This window comes from Corvus brachyrhynchos, unplaced genomic scaffold (assembly GCF_000691975.1).
Source record: "Corvus brachyrhynchos isolate BGI_N302 unplaced genomic scaffold, ASM69197v1 scaffold92, whole genome shotgun sequence".
NCBI classification, from domain to species: domain Eukaryota; kingdom Metazoa; phylum Chordata; class Aves; order Passeriformes; family Corvidae; genus Corvus; species Corvus brachyrhynchos.
Genome location: NW_008236973.1, coordinates 3,184,358 through 3,205,079, shown reverse-complemented (window position 1 = coordinate 3,205,079; position 20,722 = coordinate 3,184,358). Strand labels below are relative to the sequence as shown.

At 38.2% G+C, this 20,722-nt stretch overlaps 1 protein-coding gene across 3 annotated transcripts in view; it reads left to right on the top strand.

Moving 5' to 3' along the window:
- The window catches only part of GYG2 (glycogenin 2), a 20,317-nt gene extending 1,008 nt beyond the window's left edge, over positions 1 to 19,309 (top strand). The window contains exons 1-9 of one of the 3 annotated variants that reach the window (XM_017728545.1): positions 16 to 4,740; positions 5,453 to 5,594; positions 7,320 to 7,494; positions 8,748 to 8,910; positions 9,448 to 9,574; positions 10,482 to 10,704; positions 13,012 to 13,152; positions 14,866 to 14,976; positions 16,878 to 19,309. In XM_017728545.1, coding sequence (XP_017584034.1) covers positions 5,590 to 5,594; positions 7,320 to 7,494; positions 8,748 to 8,910; positions 9,448 to 9,574; positions 10,482 to 10,704; positions 13,012 to 13,152; positions 14,866 to 14,976; positions 16,878 to 17,039 — 1,107 coding nt within the window. In that variant the 5' untranslated portion in view covers positions 16 to 4,740; positions 5,453 to 5,589 and the 3' untranslated portion in view covers positions 17,040 to 19,309. Of the gene's footprint in view, positions 1 to 15; positions 4,741 to 5,452; positions 5,595 to 7,319; positions 7,495 to 8,747; positions 8,911 to 9,447; positions 9,575 to 10,481; positions 10,705 to 13,011; positions 13,153 to 14,851; positions 14,977 to 16,877 lie in introns of those variants that run through there. The other 2 variants (XM_017728543.1, XM_017728544.1) reach the window with 2 other exon arrangements.
- The last annotated feature ends 1,413 nt before the right edge of the window (positions 19,310 to 20,722 follow it).

Below are 20,722 nucleotides of genomic sequence, written 5' to 3'. Positions count from 1 at the left end.
CCGGTGCGGGCGAGGGTCTCTGCTGTTTTCTTATCAGCGGAGTGCTGTGCTGTAATTAGCAGCTTCAGAAGAGGATTTTAACTGTCTGGGTGATGGGGCGAAATAGCTGAACTCATTTATGTATTCTGCTTGTACGTACAGCTTGGCCTGCTTGGGTCTCTGCGTGCTTTCCTGGTGGATCCCCAGGGTGACGGGCTGGGGTTGGTTGCCTCAGTCTAAGGCAGGTTCAGAGAAACCTTTCTCATGCCCCTTCTTATACAGCATTGGTATTGGTCTTAATCAGTTATCCTTAAAGCCATGAAGTTTTAGGGCTAATCACATGGGGTGGGTGCAGGTACCGTTCTGTTTCTTGAACCTACTCAACTTTTTCCTTGGTTTTGAGAGCAGCAGCTCCCACAAAGCTTGGTTTATGGAACCGTTTGAATGGTGTCAGGCATCTGGACAAATGGATCCCAAGTTTGAATTCATGTATGTGGCACTTCAGCACCAGGAGGATGCAGAAAGCAAATCTGCAAATGAAAAGATTAGAGAATTGTGGTTTTGTTTGTTTGAGGGTTTTCTTTGGTTTTGGTCTTTGGGTTTTTTTTTTTTTTTCTTTTTTTTTTTGGTTGGAAGGAAGGTGTGGAAAGACTGGAAACATCTAACTAACTCTGGATTGCTTAAGGGATTATTACTAATAATTATTACAAATTATTACCATTTTTCAAACTCCTATATTACTGTTTTAGGTGTTACGCTTATTTGCATCTTATGATATTGTTGCATTTGAGTTTTCATGAGCATCATTTACTATCCATTGAATACCAACATTGCAGGGTCTTGAAGCAGAATGTAACAGTTCTTAACTGAAAGACACATAATAAAAGCTACACAGAATTGGAATCAAGTGCTCTTCCAACACAACAGCAGTAATCCTGTCTACTAAAATTCAGTGATGTTTTAATAAAAGATAAGAGAGAGTCTGGTTTTGGATGAGGCAGGACTTCATTAGGCCAAGAGAAATATTGTATGCCATTGAATGTCAATTTAAATTCTGTAATAAAAAGGTCTGTGTAAAGTGTTTGCTGTTTATCTTCATTAGTAACATAAATGTTTCTACTGTTAGACCTAAGAAAGCATGGGAATTAAAATTTCCAGCTGTCATTTGTTTACTAGGGCAAGAACTGCCTCTCTGCTGGAAACTTGCATAATAATTTTTGGTAGGGGTCTGACTCAGGTTATTGTCTGACACCATTGTTCATTTTATCTACTTACAACAAAACACTTCTTGACTGCTTATAAGGTCGTGGGTATCAGCAGGAGCAAACCTTTCTGTTCCAGGATATGGTTGTGCTAGGTCAGAGAAGTGAGAAGCCTACAGCTTGTGTTATCTTTTGGGTAGTCTAACACATCTTCACTGAGACATGCTTCTGGGGGAAGATCCATAGAGACCTTTGTGTGGGAGAGGGAGTAACAAAATTGTTGTCAGGGAACGTGCTGTGAGTTGGAGCTGTGTTATATCACTGTCGCTTGGGATTTGAGTGGGGTGCTTTGCCTCAGTGGCACAGATCCAGGCTGCAGCCTGCTCATCCTGCAGATTGTCTCTGGAGTAGCAGGGGGAAGGTTACAAAAGAGCAATAGATGTATCGGGGAGGGGTTTAAGAAAGCAGTTGTACAATGTTGGTTAGTATGAATGGCAGTAGGCGCTGGGGACCTAACCAGCCTGCTGCAGGCTTTCACTTATTGATTTATCTGCTCTTGTTTTTGTGCATAAGATGACAATGTGTTACTTAGAATGTTTTTACAGAAAAATCATAACGTATGAGAGTCTGGTCTCCTGTTGCCATTTTGCAGTGGGCAGCTTGGTAAAGTTGAATTGTTACTCTAGGAGCTACAGCTGGAGCACATCTCTCCTTTGTCTGTCTGAAGAAATATAAAAATATATTTAAAAGCTATGTCTAGTGGATTATGAAAAAAACCTCCCTACTCTTCTTAAATTTGTCTTGAATTTGGCAGGTGCACTTGAGTCACTCAGAGCTTGTTATTATCAGTCACTCCTGCTTCTCAAAGTGGATACCTGGTGTTTGTTAATTCTCTTTTTCTCTTTGAACATCAAAGTGAGCACCACCCTGTCTGTTTGCTCTGTTTGTACTCTAAATAAACCTTTTAGGTGCCCTAGAATTAGTTTTCATGCCTGTCGAAGAATTTTGCCTCTGGCAGTGTCAGAGGTGCTACTTCTATGAGTAAGTAGCATAAAAAGTTGGTGATCTTGGCTAAAAAAGCTTTAACGAGTTCCACATAAGATCACCCTGACTGTACTGATTCACATTACTTTTGCTGTCTTCTCTGTGTAGCTGCAGAGCAGGTTCTAGAATAACTCAACAAGTTACTTCCTTGAAAATCCCTGTTTTGTCCTAAGAAACTTATTGTTAAGTAATAAAACTGAGGAGCTACTACTGATGATAATTTCTTAATTTGCACCATCACGTGCTGTGTGGTAATCCAGACAAAAGAAATGAGCAGATTTATGAATTCATATGACAGGGTTTTAATGGGATTCTAGTTGTACACTTACTTTACTCATAGTTCACTGATCGTAAGTGGTATTATATTTGCCATAAGGATCTACAGCTTGAAAACAATTTGCTTGAAAACTTAATACCCCTAACGGTGGGTGTTGTCCATTAAAAATCTTATTGTCATTCAGCACAAAGAATTAATGTTATGCTTAATGGTTTCTCGACACTTAAAAAAACCCCCCAAAACAAAAAACAAAACAAAAACCAGTTGCAATGAATTTAAATACCTACACCTCTGGCTTTCAAACTTAAAGAAGATTTGATCTTTTAAAGTCAGAGAGTGAAACCCTGTGTACACTAGATTTCATGCACTGTCCTTGTTTTCAGCTAAATGGAAGCTTTCAGGTAAAAAATTTACTTCCAAGAATGTATATGAAAACCTGATCCTCAGTTATAAAAATAAAATATTTACTTATAGGCTATATTCCAAAGAATTTTATAAACAAGGCAAGTCAAGCAACACTTCTTCCTTGAAAGCAAGGATTAGATGAAAGAAAAAGTAATGATAAAATATTTTGATTTTAAACCCCTATGGATCTTTAATGAATTAGTGATAACCCTATATGGTTTTCAAATTGCTAGGATATGCTTCTCTCCTTGCACCAGAAATATTTTAATGCTAAATATTTTCAGTCAATAGTTTTATTATCTATTTAATTATCTCTATAATGATTCACTGTATTAAGAAGGCCATAACATGTATCCCACATCTGATTCTCAAAACAGACAGGTTTTTTTTTATTTTTGTGAGGTATCAGTGAGAGTTTCTTAGAAGCAACAGTTGTTTGTCACTTTGCTTCCTTGTGGTTCTGACCACAGGGGTACAGGGCATGAAAGCATTTGGAGGATGTGGTAACTTTCCATACGAGCTTGCTGAACTATTTAATGAGTAGTTTGTGTATTTCTGTATGTATTACTTAAGTAAAGATTCAGCTTCTGTAGCTAAAAGAATTTGCAAAAGCCATGTGAAGATTGTGTTCAGTTTTGTGGTTGCTGTTTAAAACAGTATTTTAAGATTGGAACTCCCACTCATTTTGCAATTTGTTTTTCATATTAACCTAACTCCCACATTCCTCTCAGTACTTGTTTTATTACTTTTCTTTGGCTGAAGATGCTTGTTGCCTAACACAAAACTGCTTTTCTTTCCTGACTTTTTGCATCTTTTCAGAGTAATTTTATTGCTGAAGTAGCCCTCAGTGGTTTTCTGGTTTACATTGATTTTTATGGATGCTTATATTTATTCCTTTAACCTTCTGGAAAATTGCAGTAGGAGCAGTTTACTTCACATCTGTCATTTTAAAGCTACTCCTTATTCGTTGTTTTCTGGAAAGCGCATAACTTGCTTGATCTGTTATTATAATGGCAGATTTGAAAACTCATTTTTTCATTTTCTTCATCTGGAAATTGTGATCAGAAATGTTACTGGAGTTTGCTTAGCTGTGGGCTTTGCATGGATGATTTGGGGTTTTTTTGGCCAAGTTTGACGCTTACTGGGATTCTCATGAGGTGCAGGGATGTGTGGCAATGTCAGCAAATGTAAGGTATGTGTGTTTGAAATAAAGCTGGCTGGCTGGAGATGAGTGAAAGAGGGCAAAAAGTGGGGGGAAAAGGCAGCACACCAGTAGGTATGTGTTTTGCTCTGGATTTGGAGGATGTGAAAAATAAAAATACTTAGTATCTGTTAGCTTATCACAGGCATCAACCATACTTTATTGCATACCGTGATGAAGGTTCGGGGTTAGAACTCATTCATTTTGGCAGCCTCTGGCTGAGGCAGCCATGAGGTAATTTGTTGAGTTCTCTGCAACTTGTTCTGTGAGATTCTTTCCTAGTGTTTCTCACAGACCCTGGAAACTGTATGACAGGTTGTTTATGTTGGTATTGTTTGGTTGTTATAATTTATTTAATGCAATTGCCTGTCCCTTAAGATGATGGTGGTTCTAAACAAGTATTTCAACACAAGTGTTTATTCAAGTTCTGTAGAGCTCAGTGGAGTTCCCCTCATCTGTGTGACCTGCTCATCTTGTTCTGGTTAATTTTGCAGCCTAGAATGTATCATCCTTCTTTTCCGAGGAGGCCATTCACCTTGCTGAGTTACAGGTTCTCCCCAGGAGAGTTTCGTTTGGTTCTGGCACAGGGCAGAGCTGAAGAAGCAGCCCCTCGTGATCCTGCCACTGGCCTGGTATCTCTCCTAAATACATTGCCTCCTGTCATGCAGGAGTTTGGTCACTTTCTTTTTTATTGTAACTTCTTTTCTCATGTGTTTCTTGATAATGAGGAACACTCCTAAATTTCCTGAAGTTACTTGACGTAGGGATCCTCAGCTTCTGGGAGGTGTACTGATCTTGGTAGGAATTTCTCTGTACTTGTTCAGACAGCACCAGGTACTGTACCCCAGTACAAAGAAGGCAGAGCAAAAATAATGTTGGGTTGATTCAGTGGTGTTATGGAAACAACATTTCTGGCTAGTACTCAACATCTTGTTCTTTTCCTCAGCTTTTGGCACTGCAAAAACAAGAACATTTTCCTTATTGGTTTTATTATACTACGTTTGTGAAATATAAAATCTCAATATGCACAGATCAGCTTTTTTCATTGGTATTATGTTTAGGCAATAAGACTTAGGGAATTACTTGTTTAAGGCTAACCCAAAACCTGCAATTGTGAAAATCAGGCAAACAACAATAATAAAAATTAGAAACATACATTCTGCTCTCCCTGGATTTTCTATTCAATTGTGTCTTTTGGGGGGAGTCTGTGAGAGAAGAGAGCTCATCACAGGAGCTGCAGGTTGTTATAAGCTGCAGATTGTTGTTTATCTGGAAGAGGAGGGAGCCTGCTAAAAGGGCTTATGTTAAAACTGTAAAGTGACTCTTCTGAATATTTTTTTTCAGTAACAGATCAAGCCTTTGTGACCCTTGCTGCTGATGATGTGTACTGTCAAGGCGCTCTCGTTCTCGGACAGTCATTGAGGAACCATAAGACATCCAGAAAATTAGCAGTTTTAGTTACCCCAGAGGTTTCCAGTGGGATGAGGTAAATGTTAATGTGTATTTGAAGATTTAAATAATGGAAGAATAAGCAACAGCATGGAAGATTTAAATAGGTTTCTGTGGATTTCACAGCATTATACCTAAAACTTCCCCCTTGGCTAGTGATTTCTAAGAGGAGTCTCAAATAAAATCTGTTATAAGCTCCTAGGCCTAATAAGAATTCACTTGCAGAAGTAGAGCTTGTGGCTGGAATTTGTCTCATAATTGAGAACACAAGCTGAAAATTTGGAACTAAGGTTTTAGTGTCTTGCACTACTGTTTTTTCCTCCAATTTTTCTCTCTTAGAAAGAGCAAGATACATAACCACCTGTGACATCACAACTCTTCATACACCTAAGAGCTCAGTTTCACATGACTAATCTTCTTAAAATATTGGTGGACACCTATCATGATAAGAAATTAATTTCTTTTTGCTTTTTTGTATAAATCACTTTGCAGTTTGTGTTGTGATTCTACAGGCACTGCAGAATAGCATTTACAGAAATCTTATTGAGTCTGAACTCAAGCCCTGTTATTTGGAGGACTGTGACACATGTTAAACGGCACATGCCATGCCACAGCAACTTAAACTCTTAGTTCTGCTATGTCTAAGGAAGTGTGCAAGCTCCTGTTTTCTGTATGCCATGTGAATGTATTTGCAATGCATCTGGCTCAAGAAACATATTTTTGCTGTGTCTGGATGCACAAAAATCTGTTTTTACAGACTTTTGAAGTATGGAAATTGTCAGAACACTGTAACCTTCCTCAGGGAATACAGTATCGGTTTGATGCACATGTCAATACTAAGTCTGTAATTCTTTTCATGCCCATTCCGTGGGAAGAAAAACCTTTATAATATAGATTTTAAATAAAGGACAGCATTTTTTTTTTAAAAAAGTAGATCACTGAAATATACTTCTAAAAATCTGTACTGTACCTAGTTCTTTCCCAGTTAATTCCTGTTCCTTGAAGATCAATCAGGCAAAAACTAAAGAGCCTGAAATCTGGATTTCAGCTAGCACAGGCTTTTCTTTTTCTGTATTTGTGAGACAAAGAGGACTTTGATTATAATAGTGTAGGGTAAACAAATATGTTTAAAAGACTTTTTTTTCTTACTTCTTGAAGGAAAATTACCTACTTTGGTGTTACCTACAGAATTCTCATGAAATGCATGCATAGAAAAAAGATGTTTAGCTAAAAGTCTTATTTGAGATGCTATATAGTAGTGAGGAGCTATATGTGGTGAGCAAGTATATATGCACCTTATAAAAGTTGCAGTTTTGAAGCTGTGTGTACTTGGGCACAATAGGTACAAATGAGTGTGCTGGCAGTGCAGTGTCTCACCCTGTAAAATGCAGAAGGAACAGTATGGTGCTGTTCTTTAGAATCAGTTGTGCAGGATGAAAGCTGCTTTAATTTCTCTTGGTGTTTCTAAAGGAGAGAAGTGACTAAAATAAGGATTGTTTTCTCCTCCATAGAGCAGCTGTCGCTTTTGAGATGGGCTGGTCCCCATAGTGGAGGAGACCCTGTTTCATGGCTTGATAGCTGCCACTGCAGTAGGCTGTTTGCAAAGACTTTTCGTTTCTGACTTCTTACTCTAGCCAATCAATCTAGCTTTGGTTATTGCCATAATTAATGTGGTGCTGGGTGTCACTGTTTTCACGCCTGAAGCGAACTTTGATGAATTTGTCTAAATTCCCTTCTTTCTCTCCACTGCTCACTCTGGTAGGTCAGTCCTCAGCAGTGTATTTGATGAAGTGATCGAGGTGGATGTGCTTGACAGTGCTGACTCAGTCCATTTGGCTCTGATGCAGAGGCCAGAACTGGGTGTAACCTTCACTAAGCTTCATTGTTGGACTCTTACTCATTACAGCAAATGTGTCTTCATGGATGCAGACACTTTGGTGAGTGGAGTGGGAGCCATGGAAACATTTGTGTCTGTCTCTGTGGGATGCTTCCTTGTCAGGCAGCGCACTGGCCTGTGAAGTGACCAGATTTGCTGGCGGTCACAAGGTCACAGGAGCTCCATCCTGGCACGTTTTAGCAATTCTCACAGTTGTGCTGGCTGCATAAAAATAAATTCAGTTTGGAGAGCAGCCTCAGGACTGTCCTCAAGAGAGATCACAAACTCTATGCACTGGGTCTTCTGACAGAAATTTAAAATAGATCTCTCTCACATACATTTGTTTGGAATTATTCTGGTCAGGAAGGCAGGATGGTTTTAAAATGGAAAAAAAAATCCCAGACACATTAATTTTTTTTTTTTAAGTTTTTAGATGTACAGAGGTAAAAATGGCCATAATTTTGGCAAGGACAGTCATGTCAGCCTTCCCTTGCGCTTTCATGGCTCACTTTGAAAGACTGGGATGCATTTTAATTTAACAGGATTTTATTTGAACTAGAAACCAAATTAACTAATTCTTCTTGAGGAGGAAGGCTTATGATTTCTTGCTTTACGTTAAAGGAGGAAGGCAAATTTTTGTCTTTGTTTTAAATTCAATTAAGTAATCTTACTTCTAAAAAATTTTCTTCTGGTTTTCACTGGCTCAGTTGTAGGTGGGGTCCTGACTTTCAGTGACTGCACAGCTGTCTTTCCACAAACTTTAAAAGTTATCTGGACCTTAACCTGATTGATTTTCCCACTTCCTTGTGAAGCTTAAAAGAAAAAAGAAAAACAAATCACTGAACTTAAGTTACATTAGAAAACTGGTAGCAAGACACAGTTTTTCTACTACCCCTTTAGTCAGTCTGTTGCTTACTAAAATGATTTAGATTCCCAATTTTCATCCAGTTCTGTTGTAGTTACCAAGAATAATGGACTATGGAAAGGTGAGTTAAGAAAGAAGTAAATTGTGTGTTTCCATGGTGTAACATTTAAAGGGGCCATGGATGGTCTCCAAGGTTCATAAAATAATTTCACAGGCTTTGCATTTTATCAGAGAAATCATGGAGAAACACAATTTATGTTGCCTTATTATATTAAAAATAAAGGTTCTGACCCCTAGCATATTTTACAATGCCCCTGCTTTTATGCTCTGCAAGCCGTATATATACGAGGCCAAACTAGCAATTTACTCCATTGGTACTAATTTGACAACGCATGTTCTAGACAAACATTTGCTCTAACATTTTTTTCTCTTTTCCTACTCTCCCTAAGGTACTTTGCAATGTGGATGAGTTGTTCGATCGAGAAGAGTTTTCGGCAGCTCCTGATTCTGGCTGGCCCGACTGCTTCAATAGTGGTGTATTTGTGTTCCGGCCCTCCTTGAGGACTTACAACCTCCTGCTCCGGTTTGCTGCTGAACATGGCAGCTTTGATGGTAAGGGGCAAGGCTCAAGGAATGAAGTGCAAGACAGTTTCCATGCTATCAGGCAGAATAGAGGAAGGCAGGAGTTCTCTAGGATTTATCGAATTGTACCCTACAAGAATTCAAGGTGCAGAACTTTGCCTTTTACACTGTATTTAAGGCCTGTTGTCTTACTATGGACTGTTCTTCCCAGAAAAGAGCAGTGAAGGGACATGGTGTCTGAGTCTTGCTAGGTAAGCTTTAATTCTGCTGTCTGGCTTAGGAGAGAGAAACACAGCTGATCTTCAGTCTTCTGCTCTGAGGGACACCAAACACTACTCTTTTCTTCATATATTACAATAGAACTTCATTTACACTGAACTTGCATTGGAGTGAATCAGGTATTATTCACTTCTACATGCTCACAGAGCCATATTTTCAAGTGCAAGTTGCAGTCCCATGAACACATCAATCTCATTCCCCAGTCTCACTGCCATCCTTGGATGTGAAATTTTGATACAAGTTTGAGTGTACACACGTTACGGTAATACTGTTCTATGTATTCTTTAGGAGGTGATCAAGGCTTGTTGAACAGCTTCTTCAGCAACTGGGCAACAGCAGATATTGGCAAACACTTGCCCTTCCTCTATAACTTAAGCAGCAGCTCTGTATACACCTATGTTCCTGCTTTCAATCAGTAAGTAATAACACTTCTGACTGACTGTAAACCTCTGGAGTTTGTTAACGAACATCCTTTCGTAGGAGAGAGTAATAATGGTGAATTTGGTTTATAATAAATGGCAATATCACAAATGATCTCATGTAGAAACCATGCAGTAGAAGCTTAAATATAAGGTGAATGTATGGACACAGGGAGAGTCCCAGAGTTGGCTACACTGTCTTTTATGTTCTTTCAAAGAAGCTTCTTTCATTTTTGACAAAATGTAATTATTTTGGCATTAGGTTCTGACAGGTTTACTTTTAAGGTTGTTCCTTTGTTCTTGAGTAATTTCTTAGGGAAACAGTTGGCATTGCTTAAATTTTTTTGAGCCATTCCTTAGGTTCTTCTATGAAATGAAATTTGTGCTACTAATTATATGACTCCAGACAATGCAGTTGAGAAACTTTTCTGGTAAAAGGCAAGTTGGATTTAGGGTGTAATGAATTTCTGTTCCAGTTGCATAATACACTCTAATGGGAAGATGAACTTAGGCTGATGTATTTATTAGTAATTTTTAATATGGGATCAGTAATAACCAATTTTGGTGATTAAATATTTGAAGTTATATATATTTGTTTGTGAATAGAGCATGAAGGAGGACTGGAAATAGTACTGCATGAGCTGGTCAGTTTTCTTCATGAACTTTTCTACTGGAATCAGTAACTGGAAGCAAATGGCAGTGCAACTTTCTGTTTTCTGTATGTTAAAACACGATGAATTAAACCAGAAAGATAGAAAAGAATATCAATATATATAATTTCAAATGTGTTGCTGTTGCAAAATGTTAAATTACCTTACCTGCAAGTAAGCATGTTTCTTCTAGGAGTTTATATCAGCTTAAAAAAATATTTTATGTGTAGACCTGTATGTTTGATCTCTACAGTTTTGGTAGAGATGCCAAAGTTGTTCACTTCTTGGGAGCAACAAAGCCCTGGAACTACAAATACAACCTTCAAACAAGGAGAGTTATGCAGGATGGCACCACCTCTGGATCTTTTCATCAACTGTCATTTCTTGCCCTCTGGTGGAATATATACAGTGCTAGTATATTGCCTTTGTTGGAAAAACATCAAAAGATGGAAGACTCAGAATCTGAGGAATGCAAGGTAACTGATAAGGGGTTAGTGGGAATATGTTGGAATCAAAATGAAAAATTCTTAAAATTCTGTGTTTGCTAGAGGAAGAAATTATATGGTGTGGTGGACTGACCCTGGCTGAATTCCAAGTGCCCACCAAAGCCACTCTATCACTCTCCTCCTAAGCTGGACAGGGAAGAGAAAATGTAAGGAAAGGCTCATGGGTCTGGATAAGGACAGGGAGAGATCTATCACCAGGTACCATCAAAGGTGAAACAGGTTCAGCTTCGGGAAATGAATCAAATTTGTTACCAATCAAATCAGAGTAGAATAATGAGAAATAACCCCAAATTTGGAACACCTACCCTCATCCCTCACTTCTTCCTGGGTTCAACTTTACTCCCTATTTTCTTTAACTCCTCCCCCAAATGGCACATAGGGATGAGGAATGGGGACTGTGGTCAGTTCATCACACGCTGATTCTTCTTCCTCAGGGGGAGGACTTCTCATAACTCTTCCTCTGCTCCAGTGTGGAGTCCCTCCCATGGGAGACAGTCCTCCATGGACTTTTCCAACATGAGTCCTTCCCATGAGCTGCAGTTCTTCATGAACTGCTCCAGTACAGACTTCCCTTCTGTAGGATGCAGTCCTTCAGGAACAGCCTGCCCCAGGTGCGGGTCCCCCATGGGGTTACAAGTCCTGCTGGCAAACCTGCTCCAGTGCAGGCTCCTCTCTTCATGGGTCTGGTGGTCCTGCCAGGAGCCTGCTCCATCATGGGCTTCCCATGGGGTCACAGCCTCCTTCACACATCAACCAGCTGTGGTGTGGGGTCCACCACAGGGTGCAGGTCGATCTATGCTCCACCATGGACCTCCATGGGCTTCAGAAGGACATCCTGATTCACCATGGGCTGCAGGGGTATTTCTGCTCTGGCACATGGAGCACCTCCTCCCCTTCCTTCTTCAGTGATCCTGGTGTCTGCAGGGCTGTTGCTCGCACATATTCTCACTTCTCTGCCTGCAGTTGTCCAGTTGCAAGGCAACTCCTTCCTCCGTCTTAAAAGAGGAAGGAGATTTTCCTCCTCCTTAAATCTGTTATCCCAAAGGCGCTACCACCATTAACTGATGGGCCGGGACTTGGCCAGGGGCAGGTGCATTTTGGTGCCAGCTGGCATTGGCTCCATTGCACTTGGGGGAAGCTTCTGGCAGCTTCTCACAGGAGCTACTCCTGTAATCACCCTGCTACCAAAACCTTGCCATGCAATCCCAATATACGTGGGAAAACTTAGTATTTGCTGCTTGCACTGATTGCTTATAGAAGTGTCCAAAGTAGTCATTTAGGAAGGATTTGTAGTACTATTTGTCTTTCCCAAGATATCCTGCAGCCATCTTCTTAATTGATAAAGTTTTTATGGTAATGTATGTGCACGCAAAAGTATGATACAAATTAGCCAGGGAAGGGATAACCTGGAGATGAAAAAACCAGACTTTTGTTTTTCTTGAAGCTAAGTTGTTACAGACCATCAAACTAGTTCTTGAACTGTAATAAAATTTACCTTTTCAGAACTACATTATAACTTGTTCTATGAGGGTCATAACAAATAAATCAGGTTGGCAAAAGTAGTGTTAATTGCATTTAGGATGTTAAATACAGTACTCTTATGTCATCAAACATTTACTGATCTCTTCGTGCTTTTTTTTTCTTCAAAGGAAATGCAGCAATGTGTGCTTTTCATTATTAGAATAAAAAAACCTGTTGATAAATGGATGATTTCTTACAGACCAGTAGCATAAAGAAATGTGCAGAAGTACAATTTTTAATTTTGTATCCAGACATGACAAATTAGATCCCATTTATGCATATGTAAATATTTTCTTAATGTTCTATAATATTAAATTATTAACATAATTGAACTAATTGCATAGTCCCATAAGATCAGTTGAATATTTACCATCAAAGCCTCAGAGAATAATTTGGCTTGTTAACTTCATGACAAACTGGAAAGCAGAGGAAGGAATGGGTAGTTTTTGATCTTATGCTTTAACATGCTTTAATTGTTAAGGCATTGAGTATTAAAGAAATATTTCAGCTATGGTAAATGAAGGTGGAAATACCTGTTAGATTTACCTCCTGATGATGCTGGTATACTCATGATTGCAAAACAGCAAAAGCCTAAACTGCAACATTATCTGAATCTCGGTCCATACACCTTTCTTGCATTTATTAAGTTATTCCTTTAATGATTAAATCCCTGTAAGGAAGTGCAACTGTTGCAAATAAATTATTACTCCCCTGAAAAATTGTATTTCAGTGGTGGGATGTTTTTGTTTTCATTAGCATGCTTTCAATGGAGTTGAAGTTACACTGAAGAAGATCAGTCCTTGTGTGCCCAGTTCACTGCCAATGCCCGAGCTCCCAGAGCAGACAAATGAAGTAAATCCCACAGCATGCTCACCCGAGGAACTCGCCTTCAAAGCCGTGAGTGTGTTGTATATTGTTATATGCAGTAACAAAGTCAAATTATATGCTAAAAGGAGATTCTTTCATTATTCTTCTGATCTGGAAGACTGTCTCTTCAATTTAGCTGTAGCTATTGAATTTTCTCACTAGCATTAAAAATAGTCTAAAGCCTATTTATTTTCTTTAATCTTTAGTAATGCATGTATGATGTGTCTGGAAGTTGAAAGAGTTTGCTTTGCATTTTAGGAAGAGGTTATTTATTCAAAGTTGTTAAGTACTTAATCAAATGTAATCTAAAAAAACCTGCTACCAAAGTAGTATTTTGAATATTAATTCTTTTGTGAATTAATATATTTAGAACTAGAATCCTTTCTATCACTCCTCTGTAGAAGTTTTTTTCCCCACAAGTGTTGACCCAGAAAACTGTTCCTCTAATTTCTGTGACTTCAGCAACAAGGAAAGTCTTGAAAGAATCTACTAATGAATATTGCAGTCTTTCTGCTTCTTTTGTCACTTTTCTTCTATTTGTGTGTTTCTGTTGCACTGAATCTCCTTATTTTATGCAGGCATTAAGTTGGACATAATAGCACAATGCCTCTGCAGGTGTAAGTCATTAGATATTGGATGATACACCATATTACCCCATGGTACAACTGCAAGAAAATTAAATTAGTGTTCTAATGTCATCTGCTATTGAAACTTGTGAACTACACTCTACAACGATGAAGACAACTCTCAAGATGTTCTTCCCTTAATTTCTTTAGACTACAGTAAATCTATAAAGTAAAACTGTAATTTCCTCTTCCCCTTCCCCCCCTTCCTTTCTCCTCCGAGTGTGAAGGGGCTGAAGGAAAATTTCAAGCCTTCCAGTTCCATAACTTAAGAATAATTTATTTGCAAAGGATGTGTTTTCTTGTGTGCCTTATGCATCTGACTCCACTGGAAAGGCTCAAACCAAATAGGGACACATGAGCAAGATGTTTGTTTGGGGTAAAAAAATCCTAATGCTCACCTAAATTAGTTTCATTAAAATTTAAATTTCTATTAGTATTTTGATAACTAGGATTGGTTTATCAGAATTAATTGGAAAGTAATAGCTTGCTTCTCTCCTTACTTAGGAATGCCATCATTCCACTTTTTCTTGCTCAGCTTCAATAGACTTGTGGGATTGTTTTGGAGGAAAAGACTTTAGAATGGGGTCTGTCTACTCATTTATGTTTTGCTCTCTGTCAAAAGCAAATATTTGGGACAATATTTTTTGGGGAATCTATTTTAACTCTGTTTTGGAATGCATTGTTCTGTTTTTATTTCATGCATATAAAAAGCTTATGTAAAGCAAGCTGTTATCCTAAAATGAGATTTTTCTTGTTGAAGTTTGGCCCCATGAATGGTAAGAATCTACTGTAAGCTCCCTTCCCAGGCTGTATGTGTAGTCACTGAAGAATGACAGCCACTTTGAACCTATTTTAAGACAAGATGAGCTGCCCTCTGGAGATACTTATCCTAGATTGATTATAGTAGTAGGCATTGATTCAAAGCCATTTTTGATAGCTAAAGCTGGGTGACATGGATTTTCTCCTTGGTGATAATGTGCTTCCTTGCTTTCCTCCCATCCATTGCTTTACCCTACCCCAAGACTGAAAGTGATTGTATTGTATTGTATGAATTCTGATGATAAGGAAATTTTGAAAAAAATATTCTCCTAATAAAACCTCAGTGGCTGTATTTTAGCAACCTGTGTATGAAGTCGAACCAAGAGATCCTAATGTCCATCTCTCTGAGCCTGACAGACCTTCAGAACAACCGGTACTTCAACCTGTGTTTCAGGAAACCTCAGAAATGGTACATGTAGCTTTGTGCATTGAACATCTATTGATAACTGCATGTGTGTCTTTGCTGCCAATGTAATTTTGGGAAAGCTCAATTAATTATAATGCAATTTGCAAATAAATTCCTTAATCTTTTAGCTATGTAATTCCTTAATTGTTTCCAATAGTGGGGTGTGATCCCTTTCTAGTTTTCTTTTCAAAACTTTGAGTTTTTAAATGTGTATTTTCCTGTGCTAACACCCAAGTAATCAATGCATGGTGTTAATTTTAGTTCTCCAATACTAATACAAGCAAAGCTGTTTGGGTATTTCATGTTTGTTTGTTCTGTTTTGTTTTGTTGTGGGTTTTTTTACCTGCTGAGGTGATGTTTCCAAGCAGGTGGAAAGGGAACGTGCAGGAGCCTGAGTGACTAGGCTTTCCTTTCTGACCTTGCACTGCATTTACAGGCACTTGCACATGTGGGCAATGTGACAACAGGGGCAGACTTGGTGTTGATGAGGTTGACAGGGTGTCAAGGTTTTGTAAGGTACACAACACAGCCATTTTCCTAATGAGGGCTTTTGTATGATTGTGAGGCACTGTGGTGAAATACTTCAAGACTGAGAAAAAACCCTGTAGCTCCTGTGCAGCCAGGGGTGTTTGGGCCCTAGCTGAAATTCCTAATTTCTAAGAACATGATGATTCCAGTCATCTTGTTAATGGCTTCCAAAGCTGTTGATAAAACTTGCCAATGATAAAGAAAGAAATCTTCACACATTAATGCAGGCTGAAAATTAAATACCAAGTACTGTTGCATGTCTGCATGTATAGGAAGCAAGCACTCTTCTCAGAGTATTCTGCCAGGTTTAGAATCATGTACAGAGAGGGAAGCAGGTAGGGATGACACCTATGGAAGGATGCAGTTACCCAAGCATTTAGTGTCATGTCGGCTGTTTGAAATACCTTACCTTGTCTTGCACAAGTCCCGTGCCTTATCTGCCCCAAACTGGCAGATGTAATGGATATTTCAGGATGTTTAGGCAGTTTAAGACATTGATTCCTGCCCATTAAGTTCTATTTTGAAACGTTTTTACCTTGAATTTGTGAGGGCTTCACTGGGAAGTCGTTCTAATTGATTAGTTTTGTTTATAATGTGAGATGAGTTGTTTTTCTGTGAACCTCTTCGAGTAGTACTGAAAGGAGGTTTTCAGTGGCTGCCTTGATTAGTCCTTGTTATATTTAATCTTTATTACAGGTTGTAATTGTTGGGATGTCCCCTTTTTGCTGGCATTGGTGAACTGTGGACACAGTGTTTCTTTTATGTGGTAAAAATTATCACTAATAATGTCTTTCATTTGTGCACCTATGATGACTTGACTTTGAACCAGCATTTACAATTTCGGACTGTCAGTCAAAATTAACTAGCTGTTGGTATAATGAACAGTGTCCATCTTTTGAATTAATTTAATGAACAATGTGTCTCACATCTGCTAAATAATACTGATCTCACTGGAGTTCAAATAAAACAAATTACCAAAAATTCTAGAAATGTATGTTCCCATGAAAGCCTGTTGGAGACAAGATTTGAACAGATAAATCATAAATTATTGTGGCAGATATTCTACTCTAACCAGGCCATATTTGTAATATTTTCGTAATATTTTCATTGTATTGTTGCTGAGTATGCCAAGACCTGAGTTAAGATCAGTAAAATAAATGTTTGGTATGCTCAAAGATGCCATGGAAAGCAGTAAGAGCATGGGAAAATGAGGTCACATTATCAAAACAGGAATGAGCATGTGAATATTGGGGTTTTTTTATTGTTTTAACTGGAAGCGTACAGTGCAGAAGTTTGTCATTTAAGGTTTAACTTCACAAAATTGATATAAGAACAACCAAATGACTGTTTTCCCACTGTTCTGCTTCTTCCCACAGAACGAGGTTGCACATTCTGTTTCAGAGCTGTCTATTCACTTCAAACCAGCAAAACCAGTTCCAGAAGATGAGCGGAGAAAATGGGAGGAAGGGCGCATGGACTACATGGGGAAAGACGCTTTTGAACATATCAAAAAGAAATTGGATGCATTTTTACACTAAGACAGGATGTCCTGTTATGCCCATCATGATACATTTCTTTATAAATGCAATTCTTGAATACTTGGGTGTCTTAACCAGTTCACCTGAGGCCAGTTAGAGGTTATTATGGATCCTCATACATTCTCTGTCTTAACAGATAGAGACCCTTGGTTTTTAACTGATAAATGTGCCTCATCTTCATTGTTCTCCCATAGTGCCTTCTAAAGAATAATGAATGGTACCTCTCTGAGTGTGAGCTCTCATGTACTTATCACTCTTCCCTGATGCACCCCGTAGCATTCTGCAGAAACAGTCACGAGTAGGAAACATGTTGGAAATTGAGATTATTTTCGAAAATGAGCTTTTCCAAAACTGAGATTATTCCCCAAGTACTTTCAGAAGTTGGTATAAAGTATTTAAATAATAAAAAAAAACTTATTCTTGAAACCAAATTAACACCTTCAAGGGTGATCATGACATAGACTTCAATACAGGAAAGAAAGGAAGAGATGAAATCCTGACCTCATAGAAGTCTGCAACAAAACTTTTTAATTTAAGCATGTTTAGGATTAGAGGAACTTCAGACTTCATCCAAGATCACTAGTGGATGCTCTACCTATTTATAGGAAGCTGCTCAGCTCCATAACTAATGTGAGAAAGCGTGCTCTAAAACTCTTTAAGACACACTGATAATGCATGTTAACCTTTTAAATTGTTGCTAGAGGATACTGATGCTTTTTAAAATATTGTGAGCTTTAGTTGCATATTCTGATTTGTGTGGTCAGAAGAAATGCTGACAGCATGGTGTAAACCTTCTGGTGCTTTTATATCAATTTGTTTACAGTACATCAAACTGCAGCTGATAAAGGCCTTTTTTGGCTTAGCATTGTTGCCCCATACTGCAGGCAATTTGAGTGCAACTGAAAACAAAATTGGCACTTGTGTTAGTAAACAGGCCCTTTGAAGATCTTTTAAACAATAGCTGTGTGTGGGAACCAATAAATCTCTGAGGATAATTCCCAAAAAAATCTACTGATGAGACCGCATTATATTAAGGATACTTACAGGGGATCGTTTGCTGTATTTGGGTACTTAAATTTGACTCATCTCAGTGAGTTTGTTTTAACAAACAAGTAAAATACTTTCTTTCAAAGCAAAAAACCTTTAAAGAAAGAGTCTTGGCAGTTGTGCTAATATAATAACAGATTTGACCATTATTTGTAACCTCACTCAATATTGGAATAAGAATTCTGCAGTGATGTTGCAGGACTTGAAACGTTTTGGTCTAAATACATCACAAATTTTAGCAGAGAGATACCTAATGAAATATCTTGGGAATTCTGTCTAAAAGCGATGATGTACCATTATGCACAGATGCTAGCAGGAAAAAAAGGATAGCAGGAGGAAAGAAAATTTTATTTTTTTTTTCTCCTCAAAAATAATGAGAGGGTGGGGCAGGGAATAAATGTACAAATCAGGAAAGGAATGAAAGAGTCAAAAGGTCCCTTAAAAGAAGAAAAAAATATCTTTGTGCACCTTAGAATTACTTCCTAATATTCACATTAGTGGATTTGCTTTCACTTTTGTAGGATATTTCTGATTTTATCTAGTTCTCATTTCTCCTTAAATTCTTAAAGTGGAATGCTATTGGTGTGTCTGTCGAATACAGGCTTCTACGTCCAGTTAGGTGTTTAGGGTCAACAGAGAAATTGAGAACAGTCTTCTGTGCATCTCCCTCTCTGGCTAACCTTGGCACCCTCCACAGCCTGTGTTCCTGGGTAGGTGACCTTCACACATCAACACAGGTAGGTGTGTTCTACCTCTTGGTGCTGTGGCCCAGTGCAGCAGCGTGGAGATGACAGCAGCTGCAGTGTACCCTTACTCACATGGCATTTGATCTTCTGATTATCCCTGCTTCTTAGTGATCCTTATGCACTTCTGAGAAAGTCCTCTGTTTCATAAACATTGTTGCTAATATAATTCTAACAGTTTTTGAAAAGTGTAGAAAGCTGTAGTCAGCAATGTGAACTCATGGTTCATGCAGCTGTACTTTTTACATTAACTGCTAGATCTTATTTGGTACATTGATTAGATTATGGGAGAAAAATTACTGGTGTGAAATCAGTAACTGAAAGGTTTTAAAAATAGGAATATGAATGTAGTAAAATGTGTCATTGAGCACATTTCAAACTGTTAATATGTATAATGGTACTCTGTGTGGCTTTTACAATGTTTTAAAAAGAATTGTAGTACATTAATGTAATGGAAATAAAAGAAATGGAAAAGACATATGAAGTCGTGCCTATCAGATGATGAAGAGCTATAAGTTGTTTACGTTGTGCCAGGGAATATTACTTGCAACTGACTAGTTACTTTAATTTCTTTTCTAATTTTATTTAATTGCTTTTGAGACATTAGCATTACCTGCTGAGCAGAATTAAAACTTGAGAGTTATAATTATTTCTACAGACATACATAATGATAATGTTTAGGATCTCTTGAATTAGCAAACAGTAGCTAGTTTACTGTATTTCATGGAAAAGTATAGCTGTTAAAAGCCCTGCCCTAATTTTTGTGTCCTGGCTTCACAAACAAAAAATTGAACAAGTTTCATATAATGTAGTGTTGTAGTGGCTTTTAGCACACAACTATTGCCACCTGGGTGTGAAAAGGGAGAATTCTGTGTATGAATCCAGTGCTGTGCTTGAGGCAGCATTCTGGGTTTTTATAGCCATCATTCTGAAATCCTGGGGTCACAGGCAGGTCTGACGGGTGTGACAGGCTGCATGAGGCCATGAACCACAGCACTGAGTTTGCTGAGTCAAAATGTGTCTTGGGAAAAAAAATTACCAAGCTTCACCTGGAATTTTTCCCCACATTAAGCTGTGGTATAGCCTCAAGTATTTTTGAGGTAAAGGAAGTCAAGAAATGTAAGCTTTTTGGTGGCACTATTCATCTTTAAACAAGGCTGGACTGTGACCTACTGTTGTGTGGCAGACTGTATTTAGAGAGGACAGCTTGTGCTTAAAACAAAACATGCTGATTCTTCTGTCATGTGCTTGGAGTTATTAATAGCTTGACTTAGAGGGTACTTTTATTTGCCATACAACAATTTTATTGGGTGCTCTTCATGTATAAGGAGGAGGTAGTGTGGGTGTGCCACAACGAAAATTCTTGAAAATTTTAGACATGTGGGTTAATGCACTTTCCTAGCCTACAGGAAAAGGAGACTGGTGTTCTTGAAATATCGCTTTACTTACTGCCTAGTGTTTTCTGAGGACTTTTCCAGCTGGGTGTTTCTTGGGGAAAAAGTTTTCTTTGTCTCTCTATATCAGTCAGCTCACAGCAATGGTTTTTCTAAAGCAGGTACTTGAAAAAATGCTTTGTTTTGTTTGGTTTTCTTCACCTTGATTTTTCTGTCCACAGTGGGAGGCTGGGTTAGTAGCAGGTGCTTGATACTTTTGTGTACTCCTCTAAACATCTCATTGTTCCCCAGTAAGTTTGCAGTATGCCTGTTTATTCCTTAATGGATCTGATTCTGTTGCTTTCCTAATCTAAACTGTTTTGATTCCTATGACTCTGAACATGACATTAAATAGGCCTGTTTTCTTAATTCATACCTCATTAATTCAAATCTCACATTCCAATTTCCCCCCAGTTTTCTTTTCATTATTTTGGGATTTTATTTCTGTGGTTTGAATTTT